Here is a 21,130-nt window from a genome sequence, read left to right on the forward strand (position 1 = left end):
AGTAAAGCATGGACAAAAAGTTTTAATCAATATTTAACAGCATTTACTGAATACCTGGTGTATACTGAGTACTTATCTTTGCATAAGTAAGACTTTATCCATTTTCAAGGTGCTCATAAGCCAGTAAGAAACAACACTAATGACTTCTGCTACTGGTACCCTGACCTGAGAGCTCCAACGCATCAGATTTCATCCCATTTCTTACCTTTTCACTTGGTGCTCCTCTGCCTTGAATGCAATACCCAGATTTCTTCCTGGCTCAGCCCCTGACATTCTTCATGTCCTTGTTCAAATGTGACCTTCTCAGTGAGAGTGTCCCTGTCACCTCCCTCCAGTTAAATTGTAAACCCTCTAACACCTTGGAACTACCTATTCCTCTTTCCATGCTTAACTGTTTTTTAACTTTGCAGTTATCTCTTTTTAATTGCCTACTTCTGTCTTTCTCTTACCACCATGATGTCAGTTGAGGGAACAGAGATTTTTGTCTCTTGTTTACTGCTATCCCGTAGCAGCACCTGGGACACTCAGGACCAGTTATGTCTAACAAATATTGGGCAGCAAAGGAGGGCTTTTTAGAGAAGGTGATATTTTCAATGAGTTTCCGAGGAAATTCATCCTGGCAGGTAGCCTGGGGTGACATTTTCTAGGGTGGAAACAATGTAGGATTTTAACCTCCTTTCCTTCCCCTGAGATCGCCAAAAGCAACCTAGAAAACCCTCTATTGACTACTTTTAACCACATCAACGAAATCTTCTCAAGTTATCACTGAAATTTTTTGCTTTCTGAAATGTGTGGGATTCTGCTGCAAATGCCAAAAAAAAAAAAATCATTGTAATATTCTTTCATTTAACAAATATTTATTGAGTAGCATTGTCCTAATCATTTTAGTAACACAAAGATCCCTGCTCCCATGGGCCTTACAACCTGGAGTATGGGAAAGAGAATTAACCGAGTATGCATATTTGAGGGAAGAATGTCCAAAGTAGAGGAAACAGCTCCAGCAATGAGCTAAGTAGTTAATCCAAAGAGCAAGACACTCCCTGTTGCTGGACCAAGAGCATGAGGAGAGTGGTATGAGATGAGGCTAGGGGAGTTATGACAGCAGGTTGTAAGTGGCCTTGAAGCCATCATAGGAACATTGGCATTTACTTGGCATGAAATGGGGAGAGAATGAAAGGTATTGAGCAGAAAGAGACATAATCTAACATTTTTAAAGGATTGGTCTGGCTGCACTGCTGAAATGAATGTGGACTGGTCTAGGGTGGCAGCAGCGGTGGTGGTGTGAAGAGGTTATATATGCATGCATTTGCACGTAGATCATAGGATTTAATTATGAAATAGATAAAAGGATAGAAAAGAGATTCCAATGATTTTAACCTGAGCAAACCAAAGGGTGCATTTGCCGTCAACTGAGATGGGAAACTGATGGGTGGGGAGGTTGCAGGAAATAGTGAATTCTGTTCAGGTTTGTGTTATCTATAATACATCTTGTGGAGATGTCAGGTAAGCCATTACATGAATGAATCAAGAGTCTGTGGGAGAGAATTTGTTTGGAAAAATGTAACAGGATACACAGTGCTGGAGATAAAAAAGTTAGACTTACTTCCACCTTCAGGAATCTCACAGTATGGCAGGAAAGCAATGTTTTATCATCACATTCCTAAGTATGCCAGTCTTTTAGAACTAACCAGGGCATAAGCCTCTGCCATTAGTAATGGTGTTCAACTGCAATAATTGATGAGACTTGTTAGAAAGAGGTAATCATTGCTGATCAGGATGATAGCAATCTTTCCTTATGAAATAAAAATAATTTTTTTCTTTGGAGGAACAAACTATTTTGATAGGCTCCAAAAAATAATCTAGAAATTTGTCACTATAAAATCAATGATGACATTTTAGCCTGGGTATATTCAAATGTAAAGATTCTTTCTGCCCCTTGGAGGAGGGGGAAGAATAGAAGCACACAGTCTACAAGCTCCTGACCCAACCTTTGGCCCGCCATCAGGTTACTAGGCCTTTCCAATACTAGGAGTGTGATGAAAGCTTACTTAATTTAAAAATTGCTGCACGAGGGAATAACTTGATAAATGAAAGTCCTTATCACTGACCGAGGCATATAGGAAACATTCAATAAATATAATCATTATTTACGTTTATGAAAACAGAGTTCAAAGTAGACTTACAGAAGTCCATAGCAATTGGGAAGGCTGTGATGAACGAACTCCATGACCACTGACAGCTTCAAAGTATATGTAAAATTGAAATAAAGCTCTTTTATAAAAACTTTTCAAGTCCTATTTCCTATTTGGCATCATTTTAGCCAAAAGAAGAAATGAATACGAAGAGGGATCAGCTACTTTAATGTTTAGCTACCGAGAATAATTAGATTCTAAAAAATGTAACAATTAGAGGAAACAAAATAAAATCGTGAGCTAAAATGTTTATTTCTAATAGGTAAGTAAAATTTTAATTTTTAATACATTTGAATCTGTTTACCATATCATTTAAAATTATACTGAATTTCAATTATATCACAAAGTAATTAACTCTTTAATTTCTATATATTCAGCAGTCAATTTAGTAAATTATACTACTTTTAATTATCAACTTAGTATTGTCTTATTTCTATCAACATTCTTGTATCTTAATGCACATAATAAATTCTGCATTTATGAAAGTTATCAGCCTATGATGAATATATTATACTAGTACTTGCAATCTTATTTTTAAAAAACTACATAAAAACAAAGGATAACAACTCAACAAAATAGGCAACTACTCTTTCACAAAGTATACTAGCCAGAAAGAATTGACATCTGTCATTCAATGAAAAAAATAACTAATATGTTCTCCTCTTTTGGCATTAATAGTAATTTCCCCAACTTGTACACCTATATTATTAACACATATTACCTTGAAATTTGGGTAAAGCCACATGCAAACAAGAAATAGTTATTATTCCCTCTATATATTCCCTTACAACTGTAAATGGCTGCTTAAATCACCTACTTTGGTTCCAAAAGACAAGCTATAAGAAGCATTCTATGGAAAACATGACAAAGCTATTTTCAACTCTGTCTTCAAAATAATTCAGTTATGGTTCCTAATAGCTATTTGGTAAATAAAGTGGCTTGTGTACACAGAGTCAGAGTAACACAGGCACATCACTTACCGTTTATATGTACCCATTATCCATTTTTAAAGTTAGTTAGGAGGGCTCCTTTATAATACTGCTTATGAAAACTGAACAACAAATGTTAGAAAGAAAACCCGGTACAGATTACTAAGTTCAACTCCAACTCCATCTACATCACTCTCATTTTTTGTTAGGGAAATAAATTTAAAATGACCATAAGAAACTTAGGTAACTTTTTTTCCCATGGTCTCAGAGCTCTCAAGGAAAAGGCAGAGCAGGAATTCAAACCCGTCCCCACGCTGCTGTTTCACATTCATAGAACCTAAACTACTTGAGAGCAAACATCAGTCTTTTCTAAATATTTACATAATATAAATATCTATATATTTATCTGAAATGCTTACTGAATGAATAAATGAATAAATGAAAATGCAATCTGTGTGAATTCTCAATATTTAAGCTCAAGCACAATTCCACATATTTTATTTTAAAATAAATCAATATTGCACCTCTTTGAAAAATTAAGCATTGCTATTTTAAGAGGAATTAGTTTTATGACGTTCCATAATCAAGTAAAAAAAATAGAAAGTGTCTTATTCAAGAATTATGTAAATAAAATATATGTAGGCAAACAGAATTTATCTCTGGAAGAATGAGCACTGAAATCCAAATTCAAGATATGACATTATTTAGGAAATAAATAAGTCTCAACACTACTTCAATTGGTTTTTCTCTGGAGTGGGAAAATAGAAAATACTAATAAACAAATTCACCTTTAGCACTTAAGAATGAAGTGATGTAGCTTCTAGAAAAATGTTAAAAGTAGATGTCATCGATTTCTGTTTTTGTTTTTTTTTTTATCGTTTTATTTTTGTTTACATATTTGCTTATCAATCACTGAATTTCTAGGCCAGATTCAAACCGAAGAGCCTTTATAAGTAGTTTATATTTTCTAGAACCAAGGTATGCTGCAAAGCCAGTCTGGAGCAAAATGAGAAATAGCATCTTTCTAAAGACAGGGTTAAAAATTCTGATCCAGTAGGTTAAGATGTTTCCTTTCTCTGATAGCTGGGCTGACGCATACCCAGCTGCTAGGCCACTATTCACAGGTATAGCCAAGAAAATGGTACAGACCACCAAAAACAAGACCAACGAATTCATTCCGTGTTACGGTACAGGTTTCACAATTCAAATCACCTGTATTCAATGGCAAACTTACAAAACCTTTGTGGGATGCGTTCACTGTCAAAAATGACATCACTGCCATTGGGAGGCCTGCGGCTCTAGGAGCTTGTGTCACATCTAAGACGCGCCCCAAAAGACTGCCACAGAGAGCAGTATTAAGTCCAATATACGTTGATCTATGTTCAAGTAGATCTCTTTCTGATTCTGGGAGTTGGTTAATTTTTCTGGTTTTTATATCAAAAATTTGTTTTTCCTTGACAGTATCATCTAGCTCATGATTTTCCATCTTGAGCCTTATGCTTTCCTCCCAGCAGTCAGAGCTTCCTCTGGTCTTTCTCTACAGCTAAGGCTCACTGCAACCTTTGCTCAAATTGCCTGGGCTCAGCCATCTTTGACTGACACATGACTTGGCTGGAACTCTATGTTTCTTAATAACTAGTTCTAAAAAGTGATGGCTGAACATTTTGTTTAAGGGGACGATATTCTGTACTCCCAGTTCAGATACTACTCCACTTATTTTAACCACAAACTTTCAACCCTTTTATTTAAAAATCTTAACAACCAACATGTTTTTTTTTTCCTTAGTGCCAAGTTTCTTGTTTTGCAAATATGTTTAAGAAGCCAATCCATAGAGAAGTCATAAAGAAGAGGCATTTAAAGCAAGGCATTTTTAAATTATATATTAAAGAAATATAAAGCCAATTAAAAGATAGTAAAAGAATCTTAATAATAATGCAAATATATGATTGGATGATGCTGACCTCCTAGGAATAGTTGATGCAACAGAAGATCAGCATCGCCATTCCTCTTTAAAAGGAGATAGCCCACTAATCAAAAAGTCTGAAACTATCCTCTGATTTTTAAAAGACTCCAAGCCAATAATGTCAATGATAGAGTTCACTTGGGCATCCATTGTTTTAAGAACATGGCATGAGGTAGGAGGTGCTTACTGCTATGGGTGCACTCAAATCCCAAAGTGCCTGTTGGCCACCCAGCTAGTTTGTTTACTGCTCATCATTGGCATTCACTGACGACTCTTGTGAAAATGTCAATGTGTCTTGTTGCCAGTATTACCATCTTGCTTTCATTGATGGCACTAACTTGAGATAACTCCTCCATATCTTTTCTTGAAACCATGCCAAACAAACTAAATGCAGACACTGAAACAGCAAGCAAAGACCTCAGCTTTCCTGTATTCTGCACAGTTTGTCAGAAGATGTTTGGAAAAGAAATGCTAAAAAGGTAAAATGAGACCAAAGAAATGGGAAAATAAAGGACTCAGAGATGAAATATTCAGCAATCTAGAACAAATTTTAACTTTTTTTATACTAGACAAGATTTGATAATTAAATACAATGTAAACATAAGTTTTTAAACTTTGCAAATTCTCCATTTAAAATTGAGCCATGTGCTCTTATTGTAAAAAATTTATATGCAGATAATTTGAGTAAGTCAAAGAAATCCCATGAATTTTCATTTCAGATGTATTCTACACTCCTACCCTCCCCACACACCATCTGCTATTTGTTTTAGACACAAAAGTTATAGGTGGAGTGGATATTAGATTGATTTTTAAAACCTTAGTTTTAAAAACTCATGGCTCTTTTGCGATTCCATATAAATCTGATGATTTTTTGTTATATTTCTTTAAAAAATGCCATTGGGAATTAGATAGGGATTGCATTAAATTTGTATATTGCTTTGGGTAATATGGCCATTTTAACTATGTTGATTCTTTCAACTATGAACACGGAATATCTTTCCATTTCTTTGTATCTTCAATTTCTTTTATTTATTTATTATTTATTTATTATTATGTTTTTTTACACCTACAGCACCTAGTCTTCCTAGGTGGTCTCCCACCCAAGAACTAAACAGGCCTGACCCTGCTTAGCTTCTGAGATCAGATGAGATCGGGCGCTTTCAGTGTGGCATGGCTGTAGACTTCTTCAATTTCTTTTAATAATGTCTTACAGTTTTCAGTGTATATACGTACTTCACATGCTTGTTAAATTTATTCCTAGATATTTTACTCTCTTTGTTGCAATCGCAAAGGAAATTTTTTTCATTTCTTTTTCTGAAATTTCATTATTTGTATATAGGAATGCAATGGATTTTTGTACATAAATTTTGTATCCTGCAACTTTATTGTATTTGTTTATTGTTCTTAAGTTTTATATGTGTGTGTGTAGTCTTTAGAATTTTCTATATAGAGAATCATGTCATCTGCAAAAAGTAACAATTTGACTTCTTCATTCCCAATTTGGATGCCTTTTATTTCTTTATCTTACTTGACTGCTCTAGCTAGGACTTTCAATACTATATTGAATTTGTACAGAATCACAAAAGACCCCAAATAGCCAAAGCAATCCTGAGAAAAAAAGAACAAGGCCATAGGTATCATGCTGCGTAACTTCAGTTTATACTACAAAGTGACAATAATCAAAACAGCATGGTGTTGACAGAAAATCAGACACACAGACCAATGGAACAGAATTGAGAGCCCAGATATAAACCTACATATACATGGGCAAATCATTTTTGACAAAGGAACAAAAACCATACAATGGAGAGAAAAAAGTCTCTTCAATAACTGGTGCTGGGAAAATTGGAAAGCCACAAGCAAAAGAATGAAATTAGACTGCTATCTATCACCATACACCAAAATTAGCTCAGAATGGATCAAACACTTAAACACAAGACCTAAAACAAAAAATTGCATAGAAGACAACATAAATACTAAACTCATGGACCTTGGGTTTAGAGAGGATTTTATGAATTCGATCTCAAAGGCAAGGGAACTAAAAGCAAAAATAAGTGAATAGGGCTATATCAAATTAAAAACTTTTGCACAGCAAAAAAAAAAAAAAATCAACGGAAAAAAAAAGCAACCAACCAAATGAGAGAAGATATTTGAAAACAACACCTCTTATCTCTGATAAGGGGCTGATATCCAAAATATATATAGAACTCATACGACTCAACGACAAAAGTCCAATCCAATTAAAAAATGGGCTGAGGACCTGAACAGACACTTTTTCTACGAAGACATGTAAACAGCCAACAGATATATGAAAAGATGCTCAACTTCACTAGCTATTAGAGAAATACAAATCAAAACCTCAATGAGATACCACCTCACACCTGTTAGAATGGCTGTCATCAACAGGACAAGTAACAACAAGTGCTGGAGAGGTTGTAGGGAAAAAGATCCCTCAAACGCTGCTGGTAAATTGTGAATGTAAATTGAGTATAGTCACTATGGAAAACAGTATAAAGTTTCCTCAAAAAATTGCGAATAGAATTACCATATGACCTAGCAATTCCTCTTCTGGGTATGTACCTCTAAAATTTGAAAATGTTTATCCATAAACACATATGCACCACAATGTTCATTGCAGCATTATTCACTGCGGCCGAGACATGAAAACAACCAAAGTGTTGGAAACAGTTGATAGATAATTGAATAAATACGAGGTAGTACATATATACAATGGAATATTACTCAGCCTTAAGAAAAGACGAAATACTGCCATTTACAACAACATGGATGGATCCTGAGATTATTATGCTAAACGAAAAAAGCCAGACAGAATAAGTTGAGAACCATATGATTTCACTCATATGTGGATATAAAATTGAAAGCAATAAATAAACAAGACCGACAAACAGAGATTCATGGACATGAACAGTGGATTACTGGTTACCAGAGGGAAACTGGAGAGGGGAAATGTACACAAGAGAAAAGGGGGTCAAATATATGGTAATGGAAGGAGATTTGACTTTGGGTGGCAAACATATGTGCAATATACAGACAATGTAATATCGAATTGTACACTTGAAACTTATGTAATTTTATTAACCGATGTTGCCCTGATAAATTTAACTTAAAAACAAACAAACAAACAAAAAACAAACAAAAAAAACCTCATGGCTTACTTTTGAAGCCTAGTAAGTAGCCTTTGCTTTCATGAAAAAAAAAAAAAATTTAAGTACAAAATGGACATAATTTGTGGAGGTGGTCATGCCTTGTTCTAAGAAACTGAAGAGCATTTGGTGTAGGTCTAAAGCAGGCATTGCAGAAAACTGCAGCTGTGGCTGATGAGGTGCTGAATAAAAGCTGCTTTATTCTAGTTTTCATTTGACAGTGTAAGTTCCTAATTATTCTAAGTTCTTTGCCTGAACTTAAAAATTGGTATATCTGTTTTTCTATTTACCTTCTTCTTCTCCCAAAATTTCATGCCATGTCATTTTGTCATATGCACATTTAGCCAATACATATTCAGTTATAAATAATAACAAATTAGATGCATGTGTCAAATATCCATGGGCAGAGATTTCCTTCAAAACGTCTCAGGCACAAAAATCGACTATATTTTCCACACACACACACACACACACACACAAATATATGGCCCATTCCCAGAAACAAAAGTTCTCTCTAAGCTTCCATGTCACCAATGCCTGTAGTTTAATTCTGGCAATTTCCAATTGAAGAATTAATAATGATCAAGAATTGAGTGTTATTGAAGGTACTAACTATATGTATTAGAGAAATTTATTGTATACGAAATACAAAGATTGGTAGAATGTCTAAATTTTTTTAAAAACATAAGGAAATCTTTTTCTTAATGTCATCCATGAGTCACATTTTTTATAAGTAAATAACTGTATAATAGTAAACATCTAATTCTTTAGTAAAAAAGTACGTTTTAAAAATTCTTAGATGAAACATTAGAAAGCTGAGTCATTTGGCTTCTTCCAGTGTGTTAAGCCACCATGATTTCCTAAGATTTTCCTTTAAATGTGTTAACGCAGCTCTATACATGAAGAAGTGAACTTTTAGAAATTATCAAATTATTCCTATTTTCCTTTCAGGAACATACGGTTTTGTTACTGATCATTTTATCCCTCAAACGAATCTGAGAATCATCTAAAACTATGCCAGAAAATTAAAAATATAAAGCAAAAACCTTCAAAAACAGCTTAAAAATTGTAAATGGTATTCGATCAATAGCTTGCTAAGATAAATATATAGAAAATATTGTCTCTAAAACAGTTTTCTTTGGTTGGGTTAAATTTTAGAGAGTTAGGAAGGAATAGGCTACTAAATATGGGTTACCATACTGAACATATTTTGATGCCCTGATCTAATCAAACACTCAAAAATTATAAAATGGCTACTAAAACCACATTCTGTTGGGTAATATATTTAATTTAAGGTAGAAATCCTACTAAAATCACTAATTGTAAATTAAAATTAATATATATGAGGAGATGAGTCTTAAGGCACTCTGCCCTACATATTTTTGGATACTTTACATCTATTTAAATTTGTGAAGAACCATCATAACATGCAAATTATGGATAGAATTTAAATTACTTAACATTGTTAGTTATAAATATTAAAAGGAATTCCTTTGTAGAAAATCATGTTAAAGACTAGCAAGTGTCATTATGAATCTCTTCGGCAGAAAAAAAACTTTCATTTTATGTTTTCATATACTCTTTCCCATGGATGCTTCAAAATAGAAAAAAAAACTAAATTAATATATTTCAGTCACATATCTCAATAATATTAATATTTTGAATCCTGAAAACATTTTGGATGTGGATGAATTTTGCTCCATGTATATACTTATGTGGAGAGATACACAGTTATTAGATTAGAAAGACTTTTTTTTGTTTCATTTTCATTTTGCTATAATTGATTTTACTGTTTTAGTTTTTAGAAGAGTTTATTTCATGTTCATGTTTCTTTCAAAAACTGTCAAATGTAAAGAACTTCCAAAATGTGCTGAAAGGGTAGCATTGTAAGTAGCACTAAAGAAATGATGAAAGGCATTTTAGAAGCAGGCTTCTAAATGTCACTAGCGAACATGAAAGTATGAAAAATATGAAAATATGAGTAGAAAAATGCATAAAGACCCTGATTGTAAGTTTATCCTAGTTCTAGTGTTCAGGAGACAAAGTTGTTTAATAAATATTATTGAAATATTATTGTTTCTACTACCTTACTTCTCCCAATCCTCAAATTTGACTCTACAATTTGAGATCACCTGATCATTCTATCAAAATGACTCTCATGAGGTCACTTACATTCTAATAGTCACTTATATTCCAGCTCTAAATAAAGCTTTTCTGTTCTCTTATTTCGTTTTTTCCACAGCATCATGTGACATCACTAAGTTTGCTTTCTTGAAAATCTCTCTTTACCTTTTTCATTAACACCATTCCTCTCCAGTTTTCCTCCATTCTCTCTAACTTCTTTATCTCCCCTTCTTGGCTTTCCTTCTTGTTCCATATTAAAATGTTGCTGGTTCTGTCATCTTCTCGTTTCCCGTTTTCCTACATGGTGTCATCTGTTATCACAATCTTGTAAATTATTTGCTTATACCTCTCAAATTACTCTCTGTAGTGTAAGTTGTCTCCTAAGAATCAAAACTGTCTAATTGCTTCTCCAATATATCCACAAACACTTTAAAATCAACATAATCAAAAATAATTATTTTTGCATTATCCCGTAAAAGCTGACAGAGCTCAAAACTACTTAATTTAGAAACAGAAAACCACAAGTTTGCAACATGATCTGTTTTCCTTTTGTCCCTTTTTGTCCCCTATCCCTACAGTCAACAGATTCTATTTGAATTTCCTAAACTGTTTTTAAAATCATGTCTTTTCTTTTACGTCATTATTACAATCATAGCTGAGACTATTAAGAATCTTAACCCTCATAAAAAAGTACTACTGTTATCCAGAATTTACCAATACAGAATCTTATGTGGAGAAGTAAAGACATATTCTCTGGGTCAACAGTTAAGTTCTACACTGAACTAGAAACTCACATAGCCTTACTTTAGAGCTCACGGTTTAAACCACTCTACTGCTACACACTATGCTGCTACAAAATCTCAATAAATATGTGCTGAAAGAATAAAATGATGATTAATGTTACTATAACTGAACACGGTATTTCAGTTGAAATATGACAAGATCTTTCCACCAATATTTCAGGTAGACATTGATCCACAAAAGCTACATACTTCTATTCACTTTTTATATTTAGTTTGCTATAATTAAGTAGTAGGTAACATTTTAAATTTTGGAAAAATATCTTGGAAATTTATAATTTAACCATTAATAACATACTGACGATTTTTAAAGGAAGGAATACAACTCATCTGAATCACACGTCTCTCCTTACTTGCAGAAAATTAAAGACAAAATTTATGAGATCTAAGTTAACATTCGTAGTCTAAAAACAATTTATTTCCTGTTCAATAATAGGCTTTAAATTCTTAAAGGGCTCACAGTTTCGAGTGTAAGTGTGTTCTCAATGTGCTTTGAATTTCCTCATGTACCCTATGTTCCCCTCATTCTAGGGATGCATTTTATTAGAGTTTGCTGAGGTCTTAAATGAGTGTGAAGATGCCGCTTAATATTATTAACAATTACAAAAGAAATGACCATCTATAGTTGATATAAATAATGTTATATTGTCCGCATACCATCGGTCTGCCATATTTTTACTTATTCATTTATCTTTCATTCACTTACTTAAAAATGTTTATTACATGTCAAGTATTGAAGCCATGGGAATATATTCACTGTTTAGTGCCAATTTGTTACTCTTTTATTGATTATTGCTATATTTATCATGGAATATACTTAAACTCTGATTGAAACCAATACAGGACATTAGTCAGACTATGATGTAATAAAGGATTTAAATGTCCAAACATAAGTACACATTTCTGAGTAGATAAAATGTTATTCACGCATATGATAAAAAATTGTTAGATTAAAAAACGAAGGCTTTCGAGGAAGGAATTCAGCTGGAAAAACAAGAAGAAAACGTATAAACATTACTGAAATTGGCCAGAAATAAACATGATTGCTTTTTGTTGCCCCACGAGCTTTAGGATGAGACCTTAATTCCAGAACCAAGAACACCAGAAATAAAAAACCAAAATAAACTACCACTTTAAAATAAGGGTGCCATCTAAATATACAGAGAACTCATACAACTCAATAACAACAAAAAAACAAACGACCCAATCAAAAAATGGACAGAAGACCTGAACAGGCACTTCTCCCTAGAGGACATACAAATGGCCAACAAATATTTGAAAAGATGCTCAACATTGCTAGTTATTAGGGAAATGCAAATCAAAACTATAATGAGATACCATCTCACACCTGTTAGAATAGTGCTTATCAATAGGACAAGTAATAACAAATGTTGGAGAGGATGTGGAGAAAAAGGAACCCTCATACACTGCTGGGTGGGACTGCAAATTGGTACAGTCACTATGGAAAACAATATGGAGGTTCCTCAAAAAACTAAGAATTGATCTACCATATGACCCAGCAATCCTACTACTGGGTATTTACCCCAAAGACTTGAAAACCCACATCCAAAAAGATATTTGCACACCGATGTTCATAGCAGCATTATTCACAGTGGCCAGGACATGGAAGCAACAGAAGTGTCCTACGATAAATGATTGGCTAAAGAAGCTGTGGTACATATATACAATGGAATATTACTCAGCCATAAGAAGAGATGAAATACGGCCATTTGCGACAACATAGATGGACCTTGAGATAATCATGCTAAGCGAAATAAGCCAGACAGAAAAAGGTGAAAATCACATGATATCACTTATATGTGGGATATAAACCTAAAAGCAACAAATGAACAGGACAAACAAACAGAGACTCATGGACATGGACTATAGAGTAGTGGTTCCCAGAGAGGAGGGAGTGGGGAAAAAGGGGACAGGGAAAAGGGTGTCAACTATGTGGTGACAGAAAGAAATCTAACTATAGGAGGTGAACACACAGTGTAAATATATGTATATATATATGTATATATATGCCTTACTGTTAAAGTGTACAGTTGAAACTTAATTAATAAAATAAAATAAAATAAGGGTGCCATCTATAGAGACAGAAAATAAATTGATCAGTGATTGCACAGGACTGGGAGAGTGGAAGGGTACATGGGTAGTGACTGCTAATGGTAGGATGTTCCTTTCTGAGGTAATAAAAAGGTTCCAAAATCAGACTGTGGTGATGGTTTCAAAACTCTGCATATATACATACTAAGAACCATTAAATTGTAAACCTTAAGTAGGTGAATGTTATGATATGTTGATTATATCTCAATAAGTCTGTTAAAAAAATAGATACTGCCAAAAATTTTTCATAATCCACTGCCATTCAATACATTTTGCAATATAGAAATTTATTTCAGAGCTGTCTCTACTTCCAAAAACGTATTTTTTAAAAGTCATCTTTCCCTCTGGATGATCAACTGACTCATATGACATCAGTTTCTTCCTATGCTTGCCACCAAGTATCTTTTAAAGATATGCTATTTTTAATAATTATATTATTTTGACTAATATTACTAAAATTTTGAGGTTTAAATAAAGCATGACTTAATGGCCAATGAATATTAATTTCACTTCTCATTTAATGATGTGTCAAATTCTTAACATTTGCAATGCAGCCTCATTCGGTGTAGTTTTTCTAGGGAATAAAACGCAGTGATGTAGAATAACCTTAGACTAATTATAAACTCAACAGTGTGAAACAGAGCATTCTACATTTCTCAATGATATCCTTTAAGCAATAATGTTGATTTCTTATGGAAATAGATATTCTATTATCAAAAAAACCAGGCAGATTTAAAAAAAAATAATCAGTCTTCTATATATTAAAATAATACGACTTCTTTGAATTTGTTTTTCTTCTCCAATAGGTTTTAAATTTTAAAAATCCTAAGCTACTATTGATTTTAATGGAATACAATCAACATCCTTGTGAAATTCTGCAGTTATTATGATCAGGCTTATTCTCCAACAAATACTTTCCACGTAGCCTTGTGGAACATGATTTGGGAAATGCTGTTTTAGTCAATACTATTTTATTTAATCCCTTTCTTTCTGTGGTAAAATACATAAATATGCGATCACTATTTTAAATATTTTAAAGTACACAATCTATGTATTTAGTACATTCACAAGGCTTTGCCATCGTCACTATCTAATTCCAGAACATTCTCATCACTCCTAAAGGAAACTGTGTGGATCCATCAAGTAGTCGCTCCCTCTCCCAGGAACTACCAATACTCATCTGCTTTATGTCTCTGTGAATTTGCCATTTCTGGATATTGAGTATAAATAGAATATGTATGTCCTTTTGTGTTTGGCTTTTTTCACTTAGCATAATTTTTTCAAGATTCATCCATGATGTAGCATGTGTCAGTACTTTCTTTTTATGGCTGTATATTATTTCACTGTACAGATATACCACATTTTGTTCGTCCATTCATGAATTTATCCACCTTTTGGGTATTATTTTGTCAGTTCATTTTGCTTGCTATTATAGAAAATACAGTTGCTATATGATATGTTTCTTTCTCAAATACAAATTAAGAAAGCAAGAATATATTATTTGGAGACAATTTTTTTTCTCTCTAAACACAAAGGATTTTTCTTTCCATTAAAGATCTCATACTTCATATACCATAGATAAAATGCATACCTGAAATTAAGCATGAAACTCACTGCATTTCAAGGATATAATAAAATATCAGGATAGACAGCCAAGAATCTACTTGATATAACAAGTAGGATATCTTGCATATATCTCAAACTTAATATGTCTGAATTATTTATCTCCATCTCCATGTAAAATTTTTGGCCTTCTCCACTTCTATAATATGGAATCTCCATTCATCTAGTGACTCATTCCCAAAGGCTAGCAGGCATTGTTAGCACATTCTTCTCTCTCATTACTAATATAAATTCCATCTTCAAATCCTATGCATTCGAAGTGCAAAACAGCTTAAACCCTTCTACTTTTCTTTATTTCCACTTCTATACACTACACCTAGTTACCATCACATTTTCTGGACTGTTCCCTCTTGTCTTGACCACCTCAAATTTATTCTCCACCAAAAATATTGAAGAAACTCTCTTAAGAATTTAAATAATGTTACTCCCTTGCCTTACACTCTTTGGAGACTTTTTGTTACCTCTAAAATAAAACTCCAATATTCAACGCAACCGATCGGTCTCTGTTACCTGGGCTCTGATTTGTTCCACAGATTCATCGGATGGCACTCTCATCCTTCCTTATTTTCCCATCAACGCTGGCTTTTTGTCAGCATCCTCCCTGCACCACCTTGTTCTAGAACATTCCTCAATTGTGTTTTAATTTCCCCATTGTCACCTAATAATTCTTAACTCTTTTAAACCTCTACAATTATGTCATGTTCTCCAAACCACATTCTAACTCTCCCAGTCAAAATTAAAATGTTCAATGCTTTTCCTTTGAAATGAACTTAATTAATTTTGTCCTTAACATTTAATGTAGTTTATTATTATATACTTATTTGACTGTTTGTATAATCTTCCATTCCCAAAGTGGACAGTAAGCTCACTGGGGCATTTTATTACTAAGAAGAAAATATCCCTCTTTTAAGTAAAATAATCATGCATCACATGAGTATATATTATTCTTTGGTCTCTAAAATAATTTATTTAATTAAAATGCTTCAAAAATGTTAGAAGTTAGAAATGTTTTCATTAACTTGATTTTACCGCTTGAATTTTATAAAAGAAAATAAAAGGGATGCCAAGATAACGGATTCTGAAAAGCAACAAGCCATAGTTTGTTAGAAAAATAGCATTCAGTAAAATAAGCCTCTATGTGGGGAAAAAAATCTGAAAGAATGTCAGATTACATGAACGTCAAATTACATGGGTGATAGCAATTAAAACAATTTCAATTTATACTAATCAATTGAGTTTTGGTCAGTAGCTTTGTTTTTTTCTTTTTATCCATTCATTTGTACTTAATTGTCTTTAATATGTCAATTTATGTTAAATAGATTTAAATGCATCTAATTTACCTATCATCGATGCAGTTCAAAACACACAATCATGTCTCCCAATGGTATGTAAGCATGTCAAGATGTCTACTCACACTTTACCTCTGGGTTTGCCCCTAAAATCATACAAAACCTTTTTTAGCAGTTAATGAAGCAAGCTAGTTGGCTTTCCATCATTGCCTTTCAGGGCACGAAACAAATATGCTGTAGGTGGTAATGACTGCTATTCTCTCTTTCTTTCTTCTTATAATAAATGAGTTTAACACAGTTTCTTGAAATAAATTCTATCAGAACCATTTAAATATGCATCAGGCACATTGGTTCTCCTGAAGACACATACCATTCTTTTAAAAGAAGTTAGAGAATTTACAGAAAAGATCAAGAGCTACAGATGGAACAGCTTTCAAACGCCAAGATTCAAAATCTGCCCCCTTTTTGGCAGAACAGAGCTACATATGTTGTGGTGAGGTGATGCTTCTGTGGGGGACAGGAAGATGACTTCTCTATACATGAAAACTGCTTGTAACCTGGCCAAAGAAAATGTGTTTGCACTATGTACAGTAAACCTCTACCAAATCCAGGAACCTTGACTGGGCTGCTTCACCATTAAAACCTCAAAAGAGCTTTTACAAAATCAGTGTATACAAACCAGAAAACAATCATATTGTAGAAAACATATTTTCTCAGAAGAAATATTTTTCATATTTTATTTTTATAGATTTTTCATTAAATCAACTATATTTTTATTGAGCCTCATCAAATCAAGTATGTGACTATAGTAATAGCTTCAGCCATTGAACAGTAATACATTTGAGGAGTTTCACAATTTTCTTTCTATTTTCTTCATTCGTGGACTGGCCAGAAAGTTTGGGTTTGCTGAAGTGTATTTATCAGACACGGGCTTGGCACTCATGAATTCAGAGTTGTAATACTGATATGGAGTAAATGGTTCACCCTAGAAATCAAATGACTCTAGTAGGTTTCTACCACTGCGAAAAAATATAAATCCTCATGTAAAAGATGACTAAGGTGCCATTTTTTATAGAAAAGCAGATTCAGGTGGATACTACTTATTTTTTTATTTTAGGAATTTAAAAATTATAACATTTAGTTAATGGACAGTATATTTATATTAAACCCTATAACCACAGTAAAAACACAACTAAATCAGAACTCCTATTAAAAACAATATGCTTCATACTTATCTAGAAAGTGGAAGAATTTCTATTTTAATTATCAAGTGATTTTGAATTACTTCTTAATTACAACATGATGGTGCTCAGTATGACAAGTATAATTCTAAGAAAAAGCTTTCACCTGATTAAGCTAAGAAGCATTAATGAAATGCTAAAAAGTGGTTTAAAAAAAGACTTTTTAAAGATAGTGAGTATTGTAGAAAAAAGTAGAAAAGCATTCTAGAAAGAAAGTATCACTGATTTTTTGTGTCACCTATTAGACAGATTATATCTTCTAGGTTTCTTTCAGTGGAAGAAAATATAAACATTGTAGAAGATGTCTTAGATGCTATATACTTCAAATAAAGGAAAAAAGGTAGCCTGTTGAAGAGATGCAAGTGGCTATTATACTTCTTGGGGGCTTAGGAGTTGCCAGAACAAATAGGAAACAAAAAAGAAACTAAAAAATTTAGTTCTATACAGTGACTAAACTCAAAGGTGAAAGAGATATAGTGAGGGTAAAATATATATATATTCATAGCAGACAAACTTAATTTGTGACCCAATAAAAGTAGTTTGTGAATTTTATAATTTTTTTATTTCTCAATATACTATACATTTATTACAAAAGTTAAATCTAGATATCTGGGCACCATTTATCATTCTGAACAGAAATATCAGAGTTAAATATAGACATTTATGTGTAACGTAAAGAAGAACCTAAGGTATCATATGAAAGATAGTTTTTAAAAATATTCATTATATTCTTTAATAATAGAATGCTAATTGGAAGATAGTTTACTTACTGGGAGTGTGTAGTATCTTATTTTTAAACAATCTTGACTTCCCAATGAAAGTGTTCAGATGAGTGGTGAGGTGAATTTGGATAAACCACACAATCTTTCTAAACCTCAACTAGAAAATAGGGATAATTTTCTTTACCTTGTAGGGTCAAATGAGATAAGACACAAAAACCTTTCTTGGAGTGTTTAACTGAATTAAATTAAACGTAAAGGCCAGCCTGGGTTTGAAGTTGGGAGAGAATGATCAAACAGACTAGCAACTAGGTTCTGTAAGAAGTAAAAAGGAGTTCATGGTTAAAAGTGAATGAAAACTTATCCCTATTGCCGTTCTGTACTTTCTGGGTTCATCCATGGTCAGTGACTCAAACAACACAGAATGAGGTCTCAGCCAGGTATGGGGAGCCCATGGCTGCATGTTGGCCAACTTTTAGATCATTAGATTGTAGGAGGGGCCGAGACTTGAAGGTCTACCATTACCAAATAAATTATATATTCCCACATACTATATCTTAATTTGTCCTTGGACATAAAGAAAGTTTGGTCATGGACCACCACACTTACAGTTAATGCTAAACCTGCCTGCTAACTATTTTCGTTCTGTCGTATTTTATACTTTTAGTGTTTCTTCCAGTGTAAAATTTAATGTCCAGAGAATACTAAACTTATATTTTAAAAGTTAAAGAAAATCACATAGTCTCATTAGACTGCAGTCTCATCAAATGGCTGAATTTTATTTCTGACATTCTGCTGGAATAGTCAAGAATAATGGCATGGTAAATGTTATAATTATTTTAGCACCTTTGGCCTATTACCTTGACTTTTAGGTATTGTGAAAGAGATACCCAGATTATCTCGACAGCCCTATTGCCCCCAGTCTTGCCTACCTTTAATTTCGTGGCTCTGAATCTTAACTCTCTGCAGCCAAAGTGACATTTTCAAAATGCCAACTTTAACAGATCACTTATGCTATGAAAACATTTTCTAAGAGGTTTTCCATGCCTCAGAAAGAATTTCAAGCTTCCTAGAATGGCTTATAAAGTCCAGTCCAATTGGTACTTTCTTAGCTCTGCAATCTTGTCTCTCCGACTTCCTTCTTCACACTCTGTGCTCTCGTAATATTGAATTACTTTAAGTTTCCTTTCTTCAGGATTTTACATGTGCTATATTTGTGCTGAGAAAACCTTCCCCTACAGAATTTTCCTATGTGGGTCCTGTCTCTGAAGACTGAGTTTTGGCATCCCCACCAAGCCCTAATCCTTCTCACCTCATCTGTGACCTCACTCCACATTTCTGCCCTGCTGCACTTTTATTACCTCTTTCTACTAGTTCCTTAGCCATAATAGCTATACATGCTCAGAGATTACCTATTTAGATTGTTTTTAATCTCTATGCATAGCTTTTCCAAAAGTTACCATCGATAATAACCTGATTTGTCCATAATAACTTCATCCATGGAACCTCCCTTATTCACCAGTACCAAGAACTGCTTCTTGTACCTTCTGAAGAGTGAAATGGATGGCAAGGAAAGTCAAAAAGATGTAAAAATGCTTCCTAAAAATATTGAAATTTTTATCTAGATCTATATCTAGAAGTTAGCTCTCCCAAATACAAAATTTTTTTGTTTGCTCTTGTGTATGTGTTTTAAGAACTATTTTATCTATTCTAGCCTTTATTACCTTAATTATGGCTATCTTCTCCCAACTTCTGCTTCTTTTACTCCTCCTGTTCATTCCCAACCCTGCAACCAATACATATAATTTACACATATTCAAAAATTCGAATCGAATTTTGTCATTCTCATTGCTTAAGTTCTTCCAATGCCTTAAATGTTTTCATTTTTAGTTTTTATAAATTTTCATAACCACCATAGCTGATGTTTGTAAGACATAAAACAGAATAAAAACCTGGAAAAACCAAATAAAAGTACAAATTCAAATAAAAAGAAAATATAATGCCTGTGATTACATCGCAACTGTACAAATAAGTCATTTGTTTATTCACTAATTCAGAAATGTTTATTACTGCTATTATGTACCTGTTGTGGAGCTAGGAACTGTATGTACAATAGTAAACAAGGCAGACAAGGTCCCTGCCCTTATTGTTTTGAATAAATGAAATGGTTTTACCTTGACATAATCTAATCAATTCTACTGACTCAGAGCCTCAGTAAAAACTTTACATTTCTTGCTTTAAAATTTTAAGTTAATTTTGTTTACCATCATTAATTTGAGTTAATTTTTATTGATGTGAGAGGCCACCAGACTGATTTCAGATTCTTGCATCTGTCCTGCTCTCCTGTGCATTACTAGGAATTGCCTCTTATTATTTTTCTGTTTACTACACGTTTGTTGTTCTTCCCAGGTCAACCACAGAGGAAGGAAAAGAATATCTTCCTCATGAAACTTTTCCACACGCCTTCTTGGGTCTGTAGACATGAACCCTTCATATGGGGCCCACATATATGTCAATGGCAACTTATCACCAGTTAATTCAAGTAGGACACTGCTCTTGTACTTAGCCACAGTAAATGCCAGTTTTTAATTGGGAAGAGAGGGAGGAATGCTGAGTGAAAGCTAGTTTGAAAGAGCCTTTGGTTGAAAGAGAAGCATCAAGAAAGCATAAAGGCCTGAAAAGCAATGAGAAAATAATGTCTTGTGCTTACAATAGTATATCAGTGGCAGAGAGTACTATTGTAGTCTATTTCACCAATATTTCACCCAGAAATGTCACAAGTAGATTGCAGAGCAACAAACTTGACCCTGTCCCAATCTGAATCATCCTGTTTAGACTGGCTAGCCTGCCTTCCTGTCATTGTGCTGAGTTTTGAGACTCAGGCCCTCCTAACTGACTTCTGTCCACTTCCTCTGGGGGAAAGAGGAAAAAGAAAAACCAAAGTAAGATAAAAGGAAGAGAAATCACGCAGAAC

General features: G+C 33.5%; 2 protein-coding genes and 1 pseudogene across 3 annotated transcripts in view; all 3 read right to left on the bottom strand.

The window, feature by feature from the left end:
• The window catches only part of GPM6A (glycoprotein M6A), a 242,296-nt gene that overhangs the window by 62,295 nt on the left and 158,871 nt on the right, over window positions 1-21,130 (bottom strand). The window lies entirely within an intron of this gene.
• Window positions 3,965-4,636, bottom strand: LOC120589084 (transmembrane protein 126A-like). The gene is given in 2 exon segments (XM_039846519.1): window positions 3,965-4,262; window positions 4,264-4,636. Coding segments are annotated over 2 exon segments (576 nt in total). The 5' UTR covers window positions 4,608-4,636; the 3' UTR covers window positions 3,965-4,030.
• On the bottom strand, window positions 6,148-6,266 carry LOC120589105 (uncharacterized; annotated as a pseudogene).

This window comes from Pteropus medius, unplaced genomic scaffold (genome assembly GCF_902729225.1).
Source record: "Pteropus medius unplaced genomic scaffold, Ma_sr-lr_union100, whole genome shotgun sequence".
NCBI classification, from domain to species: domain Eukaryota; kingdom Metazoa; phylum Chordata; class Mammalia; order Chiroptera; family Pteropodidae; genus Pteropus; species Pteropus medius.